Consider the following 23279-nt stretch of genomic DNA (forward strand, 5'->3'; position numbering starts at 1 on the left):
TAGGGCAAACCAGCCACCCCCCACCCAGGCACCAGGCCTCTATCCTATATAATAAAAGGGTAATATGCAAACTGACCCTAACAGCAGAACGACTGGGAATGACTGGTCACTATGACACACACTGACCACCAGGGGGCAGATGCTCAATGCAGGAGCTGCCCCCTGGTGATCAGTGTGCTCCCACAGGGGGAGCTCTGCTCAGCCACAAGCCAGGCTGACGGCTGCCAGTACAGCAGTGGTGGTGGGAGCCTCTCCCGCCTCCTCCGCAGTGCTAAGGATGTCTGACTGCAGCTTAGGCCTGCTCCCCGCTGGCAAGTGGACATCCCCCGAGGGTTGCCGGGCTGCCAGAGGGATGTCTGACTGCCAGCTTGGGCCCGATCCCCCAGGGAGTTGGCCTAAACCAGAAGGTGGACACCCTGAGGGGTCCCAGACTGCAAGAGGGCATAGGCCAGGCTGAGGGAACCCCCCAAGTGCACAAATTTTTGTGCACCGTGCCTCTAGTAATAACATATTGTCACAGGCTGATGTGTGGCAATTCCTGGGGCCCTGGGTCTAACTAAGAGTGTCTTCATCAAAAGCTTGGACATACAGATTACATGTTGGGAATTCCTTTTGAGAACTGTATTACAGACTGAACCTAGAATTAGAACTAGTTAACATTGGAAATAGGGAGGGTGGGTACTTGTAATTGTGTACAGAGAGGGCTCAGTTGACTTTCTCTAACCCATTAACATTTGGCCTCAGGTGAATTCAAGGCTCTAAAAATTGAACCTTTTACTACTTTAAGTGTTAAAATATCAAGATTCTGATTCATTAAAAATCTTATGTAATAAAAGGCTAATATGCAAATTATCTCCACAGGCAGGAATTTGACCAACCAGGAGTTAGATGTGCACTGACCACCGGGGGGCAGCACAGAACATGGTGGGTATCAGTGATGTGGCACTGGCCGTGGGCAGCAGTGGAGGTGCTGCCAGCCCCGATGAGCCTCAACGAGAACGGGACTGTGGTGGGATGGTGGAGCAGGTGAGTGGGCGGCACCAGGCCAAGGCAGGTGCGAGCAGGGGACCCAATCACCCCACTGGTCACCCCACAGATTGGCCCTGATCGCCAGCCAGCCCTAGGGACCCTACCCATGCATGAATTTCATGCACGGGGCCTCTAGTTTAAATAATAATCTAAAATCCTGAGTTTTAGTCTGAGAACACAGTTACATAAATATAATTGCAACTTAATTTTTATGCCTAAATATCTTTTACTCCATTTTTCTAGAAATGGAACTAGTGACTGTAAATCTAGGGATACATCTAATCGTATTACTTTGGTTATACCCATTTACATGGTTCACAGTGTGTGTGAAAGTGTGAAGCATTGTATTTTACCTTTTTAAAAACTTGAGAGAGAGAGAGAGAGAGAGAGAGAGAGAGAGAGAGAGAGAGAGATCTTTATGAGAGAAAAAAATTGAAACAGCGATTGGTTGCCTCCCAAATGTGCTGCCACTGGGGATCAAACTCACAACCTGGTGGGTATGTGCCCTGACCGGGAATCAAGCCTGCCACCTTTTGGTGTACAGAGTGATGAGCCAACAAACTGAGCCACAGTGGCCAGGGCTGTATTTTACTATTTAAATATCTCATTGTCCATTTGATTTGCCTTTCTTTAATGATTCATTAAGGTTAAAATAGTTTTTCCTATATTTATTAGACACACTTTGTACTTTCTGTTTTGTGAATTGTCTGTTTACAGAAAATTTATTTATTTGGGTATTCATCTTTTTCTTAATAATAATTTTATATATTTTAATATATTAAGGCCATTAATCTTGTATCTTTCATACTTATTGCAAATATATTTCTAGTTTTTCTTTTTAGTTGAAGATGCAGCTGGATTGTCTGCCTGCCTTTCATTTTAGTTTCCTCCCAAGGTCTTCCCCTTAGTTCCAAATGCCCAAGCCCATGGCCAAGTAACTTATGCTTCTCCTCAGGGGTGGGCCTAGATGCACCCTCAATCCCAGCATCTGGGGCCTCTCCTTCTCTGAAAAGGAGGAATAAATGCTTTACACATGCATGTTTTCTTTCACAATACCTGTTTCTTTGTGTAAATGTCTCTTGTGGATGATGGGTAAACTAGTAGTGTAGTTATGTCTTTCCTCTAAGTCTTGGTTCTGATTGAAAAACTTTTAGCCCTAGAAGCTTATTTTAAAATATTTTATGTTGCATTTTCAGATTTACTTAAATTCATATAAAATTAGACATTAATGATTTACTCTAAATAGCTGGCATTTGTTATACTACATATCTGACATGAATTTAAGTTCTCTTCTACTCTTAGCAGAAGACAAGTTGACCTTGAAAGTTAAATCTGACGGCGTTTGAGACACTTTTCATTACCTCCCAGCTACAGGCAATCACTTCTCTCCTATTTGTACAAGCCACATTAGAAACCAATCACAGTTACATCTTGTAAATAACAAAAGGATTCTTTCCAGAGAGTATCAACTCATTATTTGGGAGAGGAAACAACCTGCAATAGGAGGGAGAAAGGGTACACTGAGGCTACCAAAGAAAAGGATGGTTATATCCACAATCTGGCAAGATCCACGCTAGACTTGGAAATGTGAGAGCCAAAAGATCTTGGAGAAAGAAAGATGAAGGCTATGTGGCAGAAAACTCTGAAACTGTGGGGCCTGTGGCATTTAATTTAGTGGCACTCACAGGGTGGCTTGGGTGTGTGGCTCCAGCACAGCTCATGGTGGCATGAGATCCAGAGTCCTGCGTAGAGCTCAAGGCCATTCTTGATCACCAGGAACTGCACCCAGTTCAGTGGGGACACGCAGATCAGCATTAGGAGGCTAAACCCACAGAGGCTGCCACAGAACATTCGGATGTAGGTGTGTGTCTGATCCACATGCTGCTGCCGCCTCTGGGGTGGCATGGAGGCACTCGGATGTTTGTTGGTGGGGAGGGTAGGCTACAAGGATGAGGGAAATATTGCCTACCCAAAAAGATAACTTTTGATCCCCAGGGTTGCCTACTCTTCTCTACCCTGAGTATCCCCATGTGGGTTTGATTTGTGGATATCTAATCTATCCCTACCCCTTCTATAAAAAGGGTCATCTTTTCTCTGTCTTTAGTATACTCTGTCTAGGTCCACCTTTAAGAAAGTCCTCTTCCTCCCATCTGACCTGTAATTAGGTACCTCCTCACCCTTTGGTATTTCCGGTTCCCCTTAAGTTTGGGGACCTCAGGACTGTAGAAGGTCAAGACTAAATGTTCCCTCCTCTCCATCTTGGCAGCCAGTTCACTTTCTAACTGCCACGGAATTTGTCTTAGCACCTCCTCACACATGCTGGCAGAATCAAAAGGGGCCAGAACCCCTGGCACATATCCCATGTATGTATGATGCTCCCCACCCTCCCTTCTCTGACTCCTCCCAATACCTTTATTAAATAAATCCACAAATATTTTGTCAGCAGTTGCTTTGTGTCAGGCGTTGTGTTTGGTCCTGGGACATAAAGATGAATAAGACACAGTTCTCTAATAGGAAATTAAAAAGTGTAACTCAGATGTCTCCAGGACTCAACATGTGCTTATAATTTAGCATACTGACATATACACTAATAGCCCAGAATCCATACTCTTGCCCAGCTCTAAGTGGAAAGGCCCAAGTGTATCTCAATAGGCCCATGAACCCGTCTGTCAGCCATAGTCCTTCATGCAGTATCAACCCTTTTCTTCCCTTCTTGCTCTGGTTCCCTTTCTCTGGTCTCTGTTCATGAAGTCATTTAAGGGTGCTATCCTCCCTCCACCCCCCACCACTGCTACTGCTGATAGGGCCCACTGTGAAAATGCCAGTATTCCTATCCCAGGGGGCTACCAGCCAATGCGCTAAAAGCTGCCACTCAAGGTGCTGCCACAGTGTTGGGTTCTATGTGGAAGTGAGGAGAATGGCCTTCCCTGAGTCCACAGCCAGTGCAACTTGTGCCCAGAGTATCTCAAAGTCTCCTTTTCAAACAACTCATAGTTGGTCCTAACTCCTCTCCCTATAAGGACTCAAAATCTATCCAAGATACTGAACAGGTACCATCCTGTTCCACAGCATAAACGTTGATTCAAATAAATACTCAGCCGGATCACCAGCTCTTGTTTTCCACAAACAGATCAACTTTGATTCCTAAGTTTGGGCTGAATCAGAATGCTCTTTCACACTTTGCTAGCATACCCTTATTCCTCCCTTCCCCAGGTGGTGGGAACTACTTTAGTAGTTCCATGCTTTAGTATGCAGTCCTCATTCTGTAATAGTGTTCTTTGACTCTCTGTCTCTTCATACTTAGCCTAGTACCTGGAAAAAATAGTATTTAGTGTTGAATGAATGAGTCAACAATACATATTTATATAAAGTACAAAGGTAGATACAGAGGGCAAAATGGTTAACATGATCAGGAGAAAGTTAAGGAAGGTTTACTTGGAGAGGTGATGTCTTTAGCTGGATTTTAAAGGAATTTCCCAGTTAATGGAGGTAGAATGACATTTGAGGCAAAGAGAATAGTAGGCTTCAAGTCAGGAATCCATGAACAGCATGAGGTTTAAGGGCACTAAAAGCAGTGTGGTTCTGCTAGGCACAAAATCAAAGGTAAGTGTTGAGGGTGGTAGATAAAGGGCTAGATCACAGTCTTTTATGCCACACTATGTGATTATATTGTGAAGTCTCAATTGCTGCAATACTCTAGCCTTATTGGCATGATTTTAGGAAAGACTTTTCCATCTACAACAAACTGGTTTGTACAGCATAACTGTCAGAAACACATGCTGGCTATAGAGCTAGATAGTCGTTTGAATAGGCAGGCCTTGGTTCTAATACTTAGTTCCAGCACTTACTGGCTAGGTTCCTTTGGGAAATTTCCTTAATCTCACTGACCCTCAGTTTCTTCACTGCAAAACTGGGATAATAATCATTCCTACCTCATAGAAGTGTTGTTAAGATTAAATGAAATAATGCACATAAAGATCTTTACACAGTGCCTTAAGTACTTAATCAATTCTATTATTGATGGATATTGATATTATTGATAAATATATTATCTATATCAAGCAATTAATAGTGCTCAGTAAATGCTATTATTATTTTTAAACTGTTTTGCAAGTTTGCTTGATCATGTCTTTGGCACAAGCTATCCTGAGACGGATGAAATATTAAAGCTAATGGAAAAGATGTGTCACCCTTTAACCCTTCACTAGTGTCACTAAACAAGTACATTACCAAAGAGATGATTTTGTTGTAAGGTGGGGTAATGGGTCATTTTGTGAACGGTATCTGATTTGGTAAATGATACAAGTCTCTATTAAAGAAATAGATCAGGCACCATTCAACTCTCAGGCCTCCTTCAGGCCTATCACAAGGTAGGAAGAATGTTTTTGCCAGTTGGGAATTTTCTAGGGTCTTTCATGCATATTCATACCTGATGGCTGTGTATATTGCTATTCACCCACTTTCTTTAAAAAATATATTTTTATTGATTTGTGAGAGAGAGTAAGGAAGAGGGAGAGGAAGATAGAAATACAGATGAGAGAGAAACATCAATAGGCTGCCTCCTGCGCACCCCCTACTGGGCATTAAGCCTACAACTCTGGCATGTGCCCTGACCAGGAAACCAACCAGTGACCTCTTGGTTCATGAGTCCATGGTCAACAACTGAGCAATACCAACCAGGCCATTCACCCACTTTCAAAAGCAATTTGGGGTCCACACCCTGTGTGGAAGCCATTGCCCCAGAGCCTATGGGTAAGCACAGTAGCCCCTGTGGCCCATAGGGTATGGCAGAGCATAGCTACCAGCACACCCAGTACCTCCGGCACTCTCTTCACAATACCTGGAGCTGCTGCAGAAAAGATATTGTGAAGGCTATTTATGCTCCCTTCTGCTCTGGCAGAATACCAGAGCTTGAGACCCTTCAATGTGGGACTTGGCTCAGGCAGGTTAAGGACTTGGTCTCTGAGAAAACAACTGAACCTATGTCATTGCTGTTTTGGGAAAAAATGTAGACAATATATATTGTAATAGTACACCTCGTCAGCCTGTGGTCATTGAACTATGGAAGGCCTGCACACCATCAGAGGCTGGCCTTGTTTCTGGGCCCCAGATTGACTTCAGTGAGCCCCAAGGAGGATGGAAAGCCAAGCCTCCCATGCTGGGGACTGAGAAGAAGTGGATAGGAAGCAGCTGTCAAAAGATAATCTGACTAAAAGATGGCTTATGAAAATCACTGATGGAGGAGAAAAAAATTTGGATGACAAAGCATATAATATCCAGGAACTGGAAAATTATGCTGAAAATACACAGAACTTTCTTCTTTATTTAACACTATAAATATTGGGTATAAAGGGTCTTCATGCAGATTATGCCACAAGTCACACTGGAAAAACATGCAGAAACTGCTTTCACAAGAATACTTTGGTGAGAAACATCAGTTTGGGTCCCCGCCACAGACACCATCCAGGACTGCTCAGTGAGTCAAAAGCCAGTGGGATTCCAAGCACCTGAAGCTGACACCTGCAGGACAAGTTTCATGGGGGAAGGAAGTACAGCTCAGAACAGGGTCAATCAAGGTGTGAAACTCAAGGAGACTCAGCCTCTGGGCTAAGGAGTTCCCAACCACTGGACAACTGGCACAACAACATTGAGGTTGAACCTCACTGGAAGCACATCAGAGGGGAGATTCCTCCCATGCATGGGATACCAACAATCAAGTTCTAATTACAATAGGAGAGCACAAACAATGCACATCAGGTGCATTCCTAGAGCATCCAGCTCAGGTGAACACTACACCATTGGATCCCTCAAGACACTTTCTACATAAGGCTGTCCCACAAAGACTGGGAGGCATAGCAGTTCTATCTAATACATAAAGGCAAATACAAAGAGATAGCTAAAATGGGAGACAAAGAAACAACCCCCAAATGAGAGAGAAGAAGGAATCTCCAGAAAAAAGAACTAAATGAGATGGAGGCAAGCAACCTATCAGACATAAAAGTTCAAAACAATGGTTATAAAGATGCTTAAGGAACTTAGTGTAAATTACAACAGCATAAAAGGGTAATAGAGACCATTAACAAGAACCAGACAGAAATGAAGAATGCTATACCTGACATGACGAACATATTGGAATAGATTAAAAGTATATTGGATGAAGCAAAGGACCGAATCAGTGATTTGGAAGACAAGGTAGAAATGAATACTCTATTAGAGCAGCAAATAGAAAAAATAATTAAAAGCAGGAAGATAGCTTAAGGGAGCTCTGGGACAATATGAAATTTAACAACATCTACTTTACAGGAATACCAGAAAGAGAAGAAGATGAGCAAGGAACCCGGTTAAAGAAATAATGACAGAAAACTTCCCCAACCTGGTAAAGGAAAATGTCACACAAGTTCAGGAGGCACAGAGGGTCACAATCAAGATGAACCCCAAGAGACCCACACCTAGACACATAATAAAAATGACAACTGTTAAAGACAAAGAAAGAATCTTAAAGACAGTGAGAGAGAGAGAGAAAATTACATGCAAAGGAGTTCTCATCAAAATGTCAACTGACTTCTCAAGAGAAACACTTCAGGGTAGAAAGGAGTGGCATGAAGTACTGGAAGTAATAAAAGTAAGGGCCTAAATCCAAGACTACTATATCCAGTGAGGCTATCATTTAAAATCAAAGGGAGATAAAAAGCTTTTCAGATAAGAAAAGGTTAAAGGAATACATTACCACCAAACCAGCAATGCAAGAAATGTTAAAGAAGAAGAAAAGGAGAGAGAGAGGATCATAGGTATCAAAAAATTTAAAAATGGCAATAAATAAATACCTATCAATAATAACCTTAAATGTAAATGGATTAAATTCTCCAGTCAAAAGAGATAGGGTGACTGAATGGATAAGAAAACATGACCCATATATATGCTGTCTATAAGAGACCCACCTCAGAACAAAAGATACACACAGACTGAGGGTAAAGGGGTGGAAAAATATATTCCATGCAAATGGAAAGGGGAAAAAAAGTTGGAGTAGCAATACTCATATCAGACAAAAAATAGAGTTCAAAACAAATGCCATAACAAGAGACAAAGAAGGCCACTTCATATTACTAAGGGAATAATTCAACAAGAAAATATAACCTTTGTAAACATATATGCATTCATTATAGGAGCACCCAAATACATTAAAAAACTCTTGATGGATTTTAAGGGAGAGATTAACAGCAATACAGTCATAGTGGGGTACTTTAGCACCCCACTGACATCACTGGGTAGATCTTCCAGACAAAAAATTAACAAGGAAACATCAATAATTCCAAGAGCTGGTACTTTGAAAAGATAAACAAGATTGATGAACCCTAGCCAGACTCATCAAGAAACAAAGAGAAAGGACCCAAATAAATAAAATCAGAAATGAAAGAGGTGATATAACAACAGACACCACAGAAATACAAAGGATTGTAAGCAAATACTATGAACAACTCTATGCCAACAAACTGGACAACCTGGGTGAAATGGACAAATTCCTAGAAACATGCAATCTTCCAAAACTCATTCAGGGAGAATCAGAAAACCTGAGTAGGCCAATAACAACTGATGGAATTGAAGCAGTAATTTAAAAACTTGCAGCAAACAAAAGTCCTGGACTGGTAGATTTACAGGTGAATTTTACCAAACATTCAAAGAAGAACTAACACCCATCCACCTCAAACTTTCCAAAATAACAAGAGAGCCCATCGCATGGGAGAACATATTTGCCAATGATACATCTGCTAAAGGGTTAATCTCCCAAATTTATAGGCAACTAATACAACTTAACAAAAGGAAGATAAAAAATCCAATTTAAAAATGGGCAAAAGACCTAAATAGACACTTCTCTAAAGTGGATGTACAGAAGGCCTACAGGCATGTGAAAAAAAATGTTCGAAGTCACTAATCATCTGAGAGATGCAAAGCAAATCAACAATGAGGTATCATCTCACAAGTGTCAGAATGGCTATCATCAACAAATCAACAAAAAACAATTGCTGGTGAGGATGTGGAGAGAAAGGAACCCTCGTACACTGCTGGTGGGAATGCAGACTGGTGCAGCCACCATGGAAAACAGTATGGAGTTTCCTCAAAAAATTAAAAATGAGACTCCCATTTGACCCAGTGATCCCACTTCTAGGAATACATCCCAAGAAACCTGAAACACTCATCAGAAAGAATATATGCACCCCTATGTTCATAGCAGCACAATTTATAATAGCTAAGATTTAGAAACAGACTAAGTGCCCATCAGCAGATGATGGGATTAAAAAAAGGGTGGTACATCTACACCAGGGGTCCTCAAACTACGGCCCGTGGGCCACATGCAAATACAAATATTGTATTTGTTCCCATTTTGTTTTTTTACTTCAAAATAAGATATGTGCAGTGTGCATAGGAATTTGTTCATAGTTTTTTTTAAAACTATAGTCCGGCCCTCCAATGGTCTGAGGGACAGTGAACTGGCCCCCTGTTTAAAAAGTTTGAGGACCCCTGATCTACACAATGGAATACCATGCTGCTATAAAAAAGAAAGAAGTCTTACTATTTGCGACAGCATGGTTGAACCTGGAGACCATTATGCTAAGTGAAATAAGCCCATTGGAGAAAGATAAGTATTACATGATCTCACTCATTTGTGGAATATAATGAACAACATAAACTGATGAACAAAAATAATTCCAGAGACACAGAATCATCAAACAGACTGGCAAATCTCAGAGGGAAGTCAAGGGAAGGTGGGCAGGGTGGGAGGATGGAAGGGGGGGGGTGGGTAAGAGATCAACCAAAGAACTTGTATGCATATAAGCATAACCAATAGACACAGACAATGGGGGAGGGGTGAAAGCCTGACTGGGGGGTGAGGGCAGGCTGGGAGAGGACAATGGGGGGAAAAGAGGACATATGTAATACTTTCAACAATAAATAATTTTTTAAAAGTACCATTTAAATGTATAGTTTAAAATTTTTAAATAAATTGACAGAATTATGCATCTATTACCAAAAAACAAAAAACAACAACATTTAGACTATTCTTTGCTCAATCTAAGTCTTTGTCTCTTAATGGGAGGATTTAACCTATTTACATTAGTGTGATATTTAGATATATTGGGCTTATCCTATTTTCCTAATCTTTGTATTTTCTGTTAATTACATGTTCTTGTTGCTTCCTTTCCTTTCCCCCTTATTTTGCCAGAATGAACCAGTTTTCTTTGGTCCTTTTCTTTTCCTATAATGATATAAAGTTATATGCTCTGTTTCTGTTTCGCAAGAGCATATTTATCAATTTTATTAGTTACTAGAGGCCCAGTGCACAAAATTTGTGCACTGGGGGGGGGGGTCCCTCAGCCCCGCCTGTGCCCTCTCAAAGTCTGGGAGTCCTTGGGAGATGTTTGACAGTGGAGGTGGGAGAGGCTTCCACCACTGCTGCTGTGCTCGCCAGCCATGAGCCTGGCTTCTGGCTGAGCGGCACTTCCCCTGTGGGAGTGCACTGACCACCAGGCAGCAGCTCCTGCATTGAGTGTCTGCCCCCTGTTGGTCAATGCATGTCATAGCGACTGGTCATTCCGCTGTTTGGGCGATTTGCATATTAGACTTTTATTATATAGGATACCTCTTTAAAAAATCCAAGGCATCAATGGTAGCAATGAAGAGATAACACTAATGTTGGAGGAGAGTAATGAAATTTATATTTTCACACATTATTGGTGGGAATGTAAATTTCTATCCTGTGTTTCTAAGTGTTTATAGCGAGGGGATGAGGAAAGTAGCCCTGATTACATGGTTTAAGCCAGGGAGGGCCTGGGGATGTGGTCAATTTCATCCAAGCTGCAAAACTAAAGGATGAAATTTCCAAGTGAAAAATGAGGTATTAATAGTGAGAAAGGATAAAAATAGATGCTGTCACAACAACCAATATCCTCTATAATTGTCATTGTAGTATTGTTTATATCTGAGAAAATGTGAATCAATGTAAATGTGCATTAATAGGGCACTGGGTAAATAGATGATGGAACATCTACACTATTCCAACTCTCTATATAATCTTGGGTGAGTTATTTAACCTCTCAATTCTGATTTCCTTATTATAAAATGGAAAAAATAAGAGCACCTGTATCAATCATAAAGTTATAGTAAGGCTTAAATAAATTAACTTATAATAGAGTCCTTAAAATAGTGTCTGGCAAATGATAAGTACACAATAAATTTTATTTATCGTTATTGTTTTATTATTCAGCTTTTAAAAACAATATTATGGTGCTGGAGAGGGGGAATAGAAGAAAGTGGTTAAAAGGCACAAACTTGTAGTTATAAAATAAATATGTACTAGGAATGTAATGTACAGCACGGTGACTATAGCTAACACTGTTGTATGATGTATAAGAAGTTGTTAAAAGAGTAGATCCTAACAATGCTCATCACACAGAAAAAAATATATGCATATATTTTTGTATCTATATGAGGTGATGGACGTTACCTAAATTTATTGTGGTAATCACTGCATGCTATCAGTAAATCAAATCAATATGCTGTAAAACTAAACTTATACAGTGTTCTATGTGAATTATATCTTTATGAAATGGGGGGGGCAGAATATTAGCTCTTTTACATAATCTACACTAATAAAAGAGAAACATGGTAATTGGCGTACGACCGCTACCCTTTTTATTGGCTAATCAGTGAGTATATGCAAATTAACTGTCAGCCAAGATGGCGGCCAGCAGCCAGGCACTGAAGCGAGCACGAGGCTTGCTTGCTGCAGACTCCAACGTTCGCTGCCTCACTTGCCAGCCTCTCAGCTGCAAGTCTAAGCAACTATATACTATGTTGCAAATAAGAAGCTAAACAAAACCCCAGAAAAGGGCTTCCATTCAGCCGGGCTCAGACCTCAACATTGTATCTATGTTTTCAGCAGCGAGGCCTCAGAGCTAAAGCTGGCCCAGAATAAAAAAAAAAACAACAAAAAAAAGAAAACAAGGAGCGGTTGGAAGCTTTAGTCACTCAACAGCCGGAAAACAGCCCTCAGCCCCTCACCCAGACAGGCCAGGTACCCCAGTGGGGACCCCCACCCTGATCCAGGACACCCTTCAGGGCAAACCAGCCAGCCCCTACCCATGCACCAGGCCTCTATCCTATATAGTAAAAGGGTAATAGGCCTCCCAGCACCGGGATCAGCGGAGCAGCGAGGCTCCCGGCACCGGGATCAGCATGACAGGGGGCAGCGCCCAAACCCCCTGATCGCCCTGCGGCTCTGTGTGTGACAGGGGGCAGCGCCCAAACCCCCTGATCGCCCTGCGGCTCTGTGTGTGACAGGGGGCGGGGCCACAACCTCCCTATCCGCCCTACTCTGTTCGTGACAGGGGAAGGCACCCCAACCCCCTGATCAGCCCTCCTCTGTGCCTGATAGGGGGGAGCTCCCCAATCCCCTGATTGCCCTGCGGCTCTGTGTGTGACAGGGGGCAGCGCCCAAACCCCCTGATCGCCCTGTGGCTCTGTGAGTGACAGGGGGCGGGGCCACAACCTCCCTATCCGCCCTACTCTGTTCGTGACAGGGGAAGGCACCCCAACCCCCTGATCTGCCCTGCTCTGTGCCTGATAGGGGGGAGCTCCCCAATCCCCTGATTGCCCTGCGGCTCTGTGTTTGACAGGGTGCAGCACACCAACCCCCTGATCGGCCCTGCTCTGTGGGTGATAGAGGGTGGCGCCCCAACCCCCCTCCACGGGCCTTGCTCTGTGTGTGACAGGGTAGAGCCATAACCTCCCCATTGGCCCTGCCCTGAGTGTGACAGGGTGCAGCGCCCCAACCCCCTGATCCGCCCTGCTCTGTGTGTGACAGGGGGCGGTGCCCCAACTCCCCTATCGGCCCTACTCTGTGAGTGACAGGGGGGAGCTCCTCAACCCCCTGATCGGCCCTGCTCTGTGGGTGATAGAGGGTGGCGCCCCAACCCCCCTCCACGGGCCTTGCTCTGTGTGTGACAGGGTAGAGCCATAACCTCCCCATTGGCCCTGCCCTGAGTGTGACAGGGTGCAGCGCCCCAACCCCCTGATCCACCCTGCTCTGTGTGTGACAGGGGGCAGTACCCCAACTCCCCTATCGGCACTACTCTCTGAGTGACAGGGGGGAGCTCCTCAACCCCCTGATCGGCCCTGCTCTGTGGGTGATAGAGGGTGGCGCCCCAACCCCCCTCCACGGGCCTTGCTCTGTGTGTGACAGGGTAGAGCCATAACCTCCCCATTGGCCCTGCCCTGAGTGTGACAGGACTCTGGGAGCTTGGGTCGCCGGGGGCATGGTCAGCCTGAAAACGGCCATCAACCCCTCACCCAGGCTGGCCAGGCACCCCAGCGGGACCCCGCCTCCCACCCTGAAGGGGGTGTGGCCAGCCTGAAAACAGCCCTCAGCCCCTCACCCGGGCTGGCCAGGCACCCCAGGGGGGACCCCCACCCTGATCCAGGACACCCTTCAGGGCAAACCAGCCAGCCCCTACCCATGCACCAGGCCTCTATCCTATATAGTAAAAGGGTAATATGCCTCCCAGCACCGGGATCAGCAGAGCAGCGAGGCTCCCGGCACCAGGATCAGCGTGACAGGGGGCAGCGCCCAAACCCCCTGATCAGCCCTGCTCTGTGCCTGAAGGGGGGAGCTCCCCAATCCCCTGATCGCCCTGCGGCTCTGTGACAGGGGGCGGGGCCACAACCTCCCTATCCGCCCTGCTCTGTTCGTGACAGGGAAAGGCACCCCAACCCCCTGATCAGCCCTGCTCTGTGCCTGATAGGGGGGAGCTCCCCAACCCCCTGACCACCCTGCGGCTCTGTGTGTGACAGGGGGCAGCCTAAGCCAGCAGGTGGACATCCCCTGAAGCATCCCAGACTGTGAGAGGGCACAGGCCGGGCTGAGGCACCCCCACCGAGTGCACAAACTTTTGTGCACCGGGCCTCTAGTATATTAATAACGGAAAGATTTGCAGAATACTGGTTACTTTATGCTCTAATATTTTGTTGTTAAAGATTAAAGATTATGCTGAAAGTAGCCACACACAGAAATGACCATAGGAACTATGCCATACATATATATGCATAGAAAAATATGCTAAAGTGCCAACATTCATTATCTCTCTGGTTTTTATGTGTCCATTGGCACTATAAAGGGATCAAAGGTGGGAAGTAACCCCAGGAAAGGGCGTAAACATCAGGAAGGACTGTGGTGACCTCTCCTTATAAACCCAACAGATGAGGGGCGTGGGTCATGAAGGCAGAAAATAAATTATTCTGGAAAACAAAGCTGTAATTCTTATATAGCCAAGTTTATGCATTGAGAATCACACCTTCTACACCCAAAATTATGTTGTTTTAATTTTAATTATTTATTTATTTTACACTTTGAGCACCAAAGCAAGAATCCTGTTTCAATCGGCTTACATCAGTCCCACAAAGAACAGTTAGTGCGGGCCCAGCAGACTGTCTGCAGTGCTCAGGTTTAATGTACTGGGGTCCCACAGTGTTTGTGCCACAAGTCGATGGCCTTGCTCACAATTTCATCTGAGCTGTCCTGGGGAATATTTTCCAGAAACGTTGTTATCTTCTCTGAATTGCTCAGTGCCATTACTTTTAGTTTAAAAGTAAACACTAGTATCTTACAGGATCCGCTTACAACTTTATCCCAAACCCTCTGAAAACTGATTCGGGCAAGCACCCTGCGAAGCACCTCTTGAACCACAGATCATAAGGCAGTCTGGACACTGCAGAACACATCTTCAGGTGACTCGGCAGCCTGCTATCCTCCAGATTCAAGTACTGTTCACAAAAGCCTTTGGCAGCTGGGGTAAGGACGGTACTTGTTGTTTAACTGGTTCCCAAAGCATCGGGTGATCCAGTAACAGTCCACACTATCTTCCACCATCTCTTCCATGGCCTTAGCAATGGCAAGAAACACTTCATCTTCTGGCCTCAGCGGGGAGGAGGGACTTTGAGGCAACTTTCCAGACTCCAGCAGATACATGCGGAGATAGACTTCACCCTGAGCTGTGGCATCGCTGACAAAGCAAACGACTTTCAGGGCATGAAGGACGACATCCAAGTACTGCCCCTTATGATACATCATCCCCGGGGCGTGGACTCACGGTGTGGAGGCAGGATCCCTAGATGCACCTTCCATACCAATGCACGGGACATAGACGGGAGAGGAAACCTTTGACTAAAAGTACAAAGTTTCTCAATATCGAAACGGTCAACTTTTAGGAGAATTTCTAATGATTTCTTTTCTTCAACTCCACGAAAACCCACTTTCTCATAATATACTGACCGAAAGTTTCTCTGAGAATCCTCAGTCATGTTTCACTCTCCAGTAGTGGCAACCCTGATTGAAACAAAGTGGTCTGGGGGAGGCCGCGGAAACCAAGCCACTGGCGCTGACGGGTGGGCGGGCAGGCGGGCGACGTGGGGGCCGGCCGGCCTGGGGACCTGGGCGGCACTAGCGCCCGGCGCCGCCCACCGAAGAAACAGCCTCCCTGCCACCCGACCCCCGCTGCCGCCGATCGCTGCCTGTTTTAATTTTTAAAACCAAATATGTGTTGTTTTTATAATAAAGAAATGGCCATCATTGCCTTCCCACATATCCTCTTCTAAGTGAATCCATTCTCTCACTAGCACCAGTTCTTAGCTGGTTCACTCATATTCTCTCTCTGGAGAATTTGAAACTGGAATACTAAGGGAATAAACTAGGAAGAGCAAGAGAATGAAGCAGATGCAGGGATGGAGATGACAGACAGGATGGGTCCTGAGAGACGAAGGAGTAACATTGATTCCTAATAGATATTTCAGCCCATTTGACCCTGGCTATAATTAGCTTTAGATGCTGGTGAAGATAATAAATTTCCCACTGTTGAGCTAGTTGGAGTTCTCTTCCTATCAACTAGATCTCAGATCAAGCATTTAACATGAAGGATCCTTTTCATTTCTGAAGCATTCTTATATTACATATCCCATTGGGAAAGATCATTGTTTCTTTTAACTTTGTCTCCATGGTTAGAGCTCTATGTGTTCACTTGTTGGCTCTGAAAAATTCTTTATCCTTCTACTGGCCTCCTACCACTATCTGGTTCACAAGAAAGGTTAGCAGATTTTAATATCTACCTAAGCAAGCTATCCTTAGGAAGATAAATCAGCTATTTCCAAGGGAGAAAAGCATTGGTCAAACACAATGACTTGTAGAACATTTACATCATTGCTTCTTTGTAGTTCTAAAGTAATTGAAAGTTGCCCCATGCACATTTTTAAAATATATTTTATTGATATTTTTACAGAGAGGAAGGGAGAGAGATAGAGAGCTAGAAACATCGATCAGCTGCCTCCTGTACACTCTCTACTGGGAATGTGCCCGCAACCAAAGTACATGCCCTTGACCGGAATCAAACCTGGGACCCTTGAGTCTGCAGGCCAATGCTCTATCCACTGAGCCAAACCGGTTAGGGTGCCCCATGCACAATTAAATCCAATAATCATTTCTCTCTAGAACAGCCGTGGGCAAACTACAGCCTGTGGGCCGGATCCGGCCCGTTTGAAATGAATAAAACTAAAAAAAAAAAAAAGACCGTACCCTTTTATGTAATGATGTTTACTTTGAATTTATATTAGTTCACACAAACACTCCATCCATGCTTTTGTTCTGGCCCTCCGGTCCAGTTTAAGAACCCATTGTGGCCCTAGAGTCAAAAAGTTTGCCCACCCCTGCTCTAGAATAAAACAGTGGGCTAAGATCAGGATGTAGGCATAGTGGGCTCCATTATCAAACTGCATTCAATTTTGAGACTAGATGACTGCAGGCATTTTCAGAGGCACATCTATGGTCTGTTTCCAGCCATAACTCTCTCTGAGTATGGTCACATTTGGTTGAATAATATCAATATACAAATTTATTGGTGTTCCTACTGTATGCAAAGCACTGTACTATGTATAACGAGGAATTAATTTAGTAATTTGAAAGCATCTATCGAGCACCCACTATGTACTTGACACTTTGCTCAGTGCTAGAAGTATCACTATGATTAATATCCTAGTCTTGCTTTTGAGGAATAGCACTTCACTTCCCTGGTTCTTAGTTCTCCTATCTTAAATGAGAGAAGTGAAATAGATAATTTCTAAGATCACACCTAGGTCTATACTTTTTGATTCTCAAAAATTTCCCCTAGATCTTTGTACTTCTTTCTGGTGTGTGTGCAGAAATTGTTGTTGTTTTAGTTCAAGGAGAAGTTTACTAGTACAATAGAGGCTTAAGCAAAGTTTTCAAATATACATTACAAACAATATATAATGGTTTGCATTCAGTAGTACAATGCTTCTTTGTTAGAGGTTCATTCTTTCTCTATGGAATTTTATGGATGATTGGTCTTTTTAAAAAATATATCTTTATAGATTTCAGAGAAGAAGGGAGAGGGAGTGGGAGAGAGAGATAGAAACATCAATGATGAGAGAGAATAATTAATCAGCTGCCTCCTGCATGCCCCCTACTGGGGATGGAGCGTGCAATCTGGGCATGTGCCCTTGACTAGAATTGAACCCAGGACTCTTTAGTTCACAGGCCAACACTCTATCCACTGAGCCAACCCGGCTAGGGCTGGTAGCTTGGTCTTTATTCAAGACTAGTGACCTGGGGCATGAAATTTGTGCACATTAAAAGGGAATTAATTAGAGAAAATATCTTAATATTGCTATTTGCCCTTTCTCTATAATACAAGTGTCAGAGATGAAAGAAAATTAGTAAAATGTATGTGAAAATCTTCCTCCTGTCAGAATCTGAGATGCACCATGGGAACCAGAGTCAAGTCCCTGCCCACCCATGTGCGCCTCGAAATTGCGTGAGACCCAGACCCGGCCAGCCCCACCCCCATTGGGCTAGATCCAGACCTGGCTGGCCCCACCCCTGTCAAGCCCTGCCATGCGGGGGGCCCAGCCTCAGGTCCCCCCCCCCCCCGGGGCAGGGTGCATGGCCTGAGGTCCCCTGACCTGGGCTGAGGCAGGGGGCATGCCTTGAGGTCACTGTCAAGTCCTGCCGGGCGGGGGGCGTGGCCTCAGGTCCTCTGGCCTGGTGCCAGGGCGGGGGTGCAGCCTGAGGTCCCCCATCAAGCCCCACTGGGCAGGGGGCACAGCCTGAGGTCCCCTGTCAAGCCCCGCTGGACGGAGGGCACGGCCTCAGGTCCCATGGCCCGGCGTTGGAGCTGGGGGTGCGGCCTGAGGTTCCCTGTCAAGCCCTGCCAGACGGGTGGCATGGTCTGAGTTCCCTGTCAAGCCCTGCCAGGAGCGGGGCGTGGCCTGAGGTCCCCTGCCTGGGCCCAGCACCATGCAGCCTCAGGTCCCTGCTGATTACTCGTTAAGACTCCATATGGGAACTCGGCCTCTGTTGTGGGCGTAGCCATCTTGTGTTACAGAATCCCTGCCTCTGCTGTGGGCGCAGCCATCTTGACCATTGTGGTGTGAGGGTCAATTTGCATATTCCCTCTTTATTAGATAAGATAGTATGAAGCCAGAAGCACAATCTTCAAATCATTAAATTCTGACCAACTGCTTAATGTGGCTATAACCCTGCCAGATCTCTATGGGAGAAGCATGCTGAGGATACTCTATGCCAGGGGTCCTCAAACTTATTAAACAGGGGGCCAGTTCACTGTCCCTCAGACCATTGGAGGGCCGGACTATAGTTTAAAAAAAAAACTATGAACAAATTCCTATGCACACTGCACATATCTTATTTTGAAGTAAAAAAACAAAACGGGAACAAATACAATATTTGTATTTGCATGTGGCCCACGGGCCGTAGTTTGAGGACCCCTGCTCTATGCCAAGGACCACTATAGCTGGGGCCTTGACCCAGATCTCTATTGAATACTCTATATAGATGATCTAGGCATCATCACCCTGGCACCTTCAGCCTAGACTACATCCTGCTCCAATCCAGGCCCAGGGCATTTTCCATGACACCCACATTGGAGACAAATTTTAAGAGGGATAGTCAATCCCAAGATGAAGAAAAGGAATCCAAGAGAAAGATCCAAAAGCTGCTCCCAACAGAAGAAAGACTTTTTACCTGGTGCTCTTAGCACTAAGAAGTCCACCTGTAGCATCAGTGAAATTGGACATTTTGGAAATCTGTATCACAACAATATGGCACTAACATTTCTAAAGCCAAATGGTAACAGATGGCTAAAGGAGAGAAAAGTTGAAGGTATCTGTGCTCTAGAGTTCCTGGAGACTGTAGTCTGGCTACTAGGTAAGAATGGAAAATAATTATGGAAGACCCAGGCAGGAAGAGAATGGGAGGAAAGCAAGGAGTGAGTGATAAATCTTTCAGGGCAATCTGGAATTCCAGTGGGCAATAATGTAGGGTCTGAATGATTTTCTGTAAAGAACTTATATACTCAGATTAAGGTTTAATTAACATCCCACTTAAGAAGTTTATTACTTTGGATTTGGCCAGCATTAGCATCTATAACCATTAAGGCTATAGGCAGGAAGGCCTAAGAGTTCAGACTAAAGACAATATAATTACAGTTTAGAGCAGCCATCAGGATACCTGGAACAAGATGTAGTTTAAGCAAAAGGAGCCCCTATTTAAAGGGCCTTAAACACCACATAATTATCTTAACTATATAAATTTGCTCTATTTGGGTCTAAAAATCCTAACATCAGAGGCCCTGGTTTAGGCTAAGATCTGAAGGATATGTAGAAGCTGCTAACTAAGAAAAGAGATATTCAGGGCCCTTCAGCCGTTCACTTAACAAATCTTCATTGAGTATCTACTCTATGATAGACACTGAACACAGAATCTGTTGTTTGAGGACCTTTTACTCTAGTGGAGAAGACAGACAAATGGACAGGCAATTACAATACTATGAGATAAGTGCTCTGATGGAGATAAGCTCAAAGGGTTATGGGATTTTACCCAAGTTTGAGGAATCAGAGTGAAGTATGGTACCTATTTGCTTTGTTTAGCAATGGACAGGTTACTTTGATTTTCTGATTTGTATACATCATCCCATTCGATTGAATGACTATCCAGGGGTGGGCAAACTTTTTGACTCGAGGGCCACAATGGGTTCTTAAACTGGACTGGAGGGCCAGAACAAAAGCATGGATGGAGTGTTTGTGTGAACTAATATAAATTCAAAGTAAACATCATTACATAAAAGGGTGCGGTTTTTTTTTTTTTTTAGTTTTATTCATTTCAAAAGGGCCGGATCCTTGCCCACGGCTGCTCTAGAGTGATGCTTTCTTAATGCAAATAACTCACCTGCATTGGCTTTAAGGTCTTCAGGTGTGACCATGACAACAAATCGGATTGCACGTTCATTTCGAAACATCTCGTAGGACCACCGACGGATAGACCGCATGCATTTCACTGCTGCAATGCCATTGTTGGCAATAAGAACCTGGGAGAGTTAGGGGATGGGAATTGGAGAGAAAAATAGAAAAAGCAAGCAATGATGGAGAGAAAGAGGTGAGACAATTTTTGTAAATCTATCTTATTTTGAAAAGGCAGATTTTCTATAGGAATTTGTATTCCTGGTCTAGGTAGTTAAGAACTAGCTCCCACAGGGAATGACCCCTCATAGTCCCGGATTGCAATAAATGTGACTCTTTAATTCGACTTCTTGAGGCGTCCTTCTGTGATTCACGGGGTACGTTACAACAAGAGAAGATTTACAGGGTGGTAAAATATAAGCTTAAACTTTCAGGTAGGTGGTGGGAGTAGAAGTGGGAGGTGGGAGAGGGATTCCAGGGAGAGGGGAGTATGGTAAAAGTGAGATAATCATGGCACATGATTACTAGTATCTTCTTCTGCTATTCCATAAGCCCTGTGATCAGCGTGGAATTTTCTTTCACACCCCTGTGCTTTCTCTATACTCTCCTTGCCTGATTGGCTAACTCATGCCTTGGGAGTTAGCTCAAAAGTCACATCCTTTGTGAAAGACTCCCCCAGACAAAATTAGCCATTTCCTCCTTTCTGCATCTAGAGTGGCGACCAAAAATCTGGGCACATTATCTGACGGTGAATTCTTTTTCTGTTATGTAAACTAATTTACCAGAAGCTATAGATATGGAAATTAAAGCATGTTTTATTCATTTAATAACCTGTCTTTAATAAAAGGAAAAATAGCCCTGGACGGTTTGGCTCAGTGGATGGAGTGTTGGCCTGCGGACTGAAGGGTCCCAGGTTCAGTTCTGGTCAAGGGCATGTACCTTGGTTGCGGGCACATCCCCAGTAGGAGGTGTGCAGGAGGCAGCTGAATCGATGTTTCTCTCTCATTGATGTTTCTAACTCTCTATACCTCCCCCTTTCTGTAAAAAATCAATAAAATACATTTAAAAAATAAAAGAAAAAGAAAAGAAAAAATAGATAAAATAACCAAATATTATATTATTTTTGTTATTTATCTACTTTCAAAAGTGGGTGTGGGATTTTGTTGAATGCTTTTTCTGTGTCTATTGATATGATCATGTGATTTTTGGCTTTCAATTTGTTTATGTGATGTATCACGTTTTTTGATTTGTGAACATTGTACCAGCCTTACATCCCTGGAATAAATCCCGCTTGGTCATGGTGTATGATCTTTTTAATATATTGCTGGATCTGATTAGCTAATATTTTGTTGAGGATTTTAGGATCTATGTTCATCAGGGATATTGGCCTGTAATTCTCTTTCTTTGTAGTATCTTTACCTGGTTTTGGAATTAGGATAATGCTGGCCTCATAAAAAGAGCCTGGAAGTGTTCCTTCCTCTTGGATTTTTTTGGGAATAGTTTGAGGGGGATAGGTGTTAGTTCTTTGACTGTTTGGTAAAACTCCACTGTGAAGCCATCTAGATCGGGCTTTTGTTTGGTGGGAGTTGTTTTTTGTTTTTTTATTACTGCTTCAATTTCATTTTTTTGTTATTGGCCTATTCAGGTTTTCTGATTCTTCCTGACTCAGTTTTGGAAGATGGTATTTTGCTAGGAATTTGTCCATTTCCTCCAGATTGTCCAGCTTGTTAGCATATAGCTGTTCATCTGAGCCCTTTATTTTGAAAAGTTCATTTTCCTGATCTTCACACTTTTTCTAATACTAAAATAAAACTTTATGATTTAAAAAAACTTATGTACCAGCCAAATAATGCCACACAATAGCATTATTTTATTCTCCTTTTTTAGTCTGTGATTCAACTACACTCTGATAATATAACAGTGAAAAAGGAAGACAGTGTCCCTGACTCAAGAAACCTCTCTTGTATAAAGCCCTGTGCTTCTGAACACCCACTATTTCCTGGATCTATAGCTCTCTTCCTTCCCCACTGCTATAATTCAGGCTTTCCATTTACATTTTTTAAAAAACTAACTGGATTCATATTCATCCAACTACTCAACATGAGATTTCTAAAATGCAGATATCAGGGGATGATTTTCAATTGCACATATAATGAAGTCCTGGCCTTGGACTTCTATATAAGCTCCTGTAGGACCAGGCCCCTGTCTTATCTCTGGGCATTCTCCATATTGAACCTAAAGTTCAACCATTGTCTTACTACTTCCAGTAAGGACAGACCCCCAGTTTGTGAAGTTTTGGCTGTGGGGAAGGGATTGGGGGACAGTTACTTGGAGATTATCAACCATCAAGAGAAGAGCCACTAGAAGCAGGAATTGGGACACCTCGAGCTTGCTCTGAAAGCACATCCCCCCACCCCACTCCCAGTCATAAGTAGATCATATTTTTGTGATCTTATGATCTCCTCTCTAGAAGGGCCATTCCTACTACCTAATCCCAGCCCCACAGCATTTCGAATCACAATCTGTGGTTTTAATCCTCTCTTCTGCTTCCTGGAACTCTCATTCCTCCTTCATGATTCAGCCTAGAAGTCCCCAGTCTGAGGACTTTCCTTTCCTGCTCCCTTCGCGGCACTTCAATAGCCTGGGGCGCTCACAGCTCTATGATGAGGGCAGGCATGGCATCGGCGGTGAACACCAGCGAATGCGCCACCAGGCCCTCGAGCAGCCGGCACCAGGCCATCGCCGATGCCCATCACCCTCGGCTGCCCAAGTCGCTGGAGGCCCGGGGTCGCCAGGAGAAGGGGCAGGGTTGTGTTCCGGAATCGCGGGTGAAGAGCCGCACCCGGTCACGTGACACGCCGGTTGTCACGCGGGCGCCGCTCACCTGACCGGGCAGTCACGTGGTCCGGCCCGCTGGGACCGAGGAGACTGGCGGG

At 44.1% G+C, this 23279-nt stretch overlaps 2 protein-coding genes and 1 pseudogene across 2 annotated transcripts in view; 1 reads left to right on the forward strand and 2 right to left on the reverse strand.

Moving 5' to 3' along the window:
• Positions 1-3287, reverse strand: part of TMEM202 (transmembrane protein 202) — a 17612-nt gene extending 14325 nt beyond the window's left edge. Inside the window, exons 1-2 of the mRNA XM_005882838.1 lie at positions 3207-3287; positions 2715-2970 (exon numbers count right to left, since the gene is read on the reverse strand). Of these exons, the coding sequence (XP_005882900.1) occupies positions 2715-2970; positions 3207-3287 (337 nt within the window). The remainder of the gene's footprint in view (positions 1-2714; positions 2971-3206) is intronic.
• Positions 3288-14527: 11240 nt separating this feature from the next.
• LOC102248608 lies at positions 14528-15524 on the reverse strand (annotated as a pseudogene).
• A 7494-nt stretch (positions 15525-23018) lies between these two features.
• HEXA (hexosaminidase A (alpha polypeptide)) overlaps positions 23019-23279 on the forward strand; it is a 28323-nt gene continuing 28062 nt past the window's right edge. Inside the window, exon 1 of the mRNA XM_005882839.1 lies at positions 23019-23171. Coding sequence (XP_005882901.1) covers positions 23019-23171 — 153 coding nt within the window. The remainder of the gene's footprint in view (positions 23172-23279) is intronic.

The sequence above is a fragment of the Myotis brandtii genome, unplaced genomic scaffold, assembly GCF_000412655.1.
Source record: "Myotis brandtii unplaced genomic scaffold, ASM41265v1 scaffold74, whole genome shotgun sequence".
NCBI lineage: Eukaryota > Metazoa > Chordata > Mammalia > Chiroptera > Vespertilionidae > Myotis > Myotis brandtii.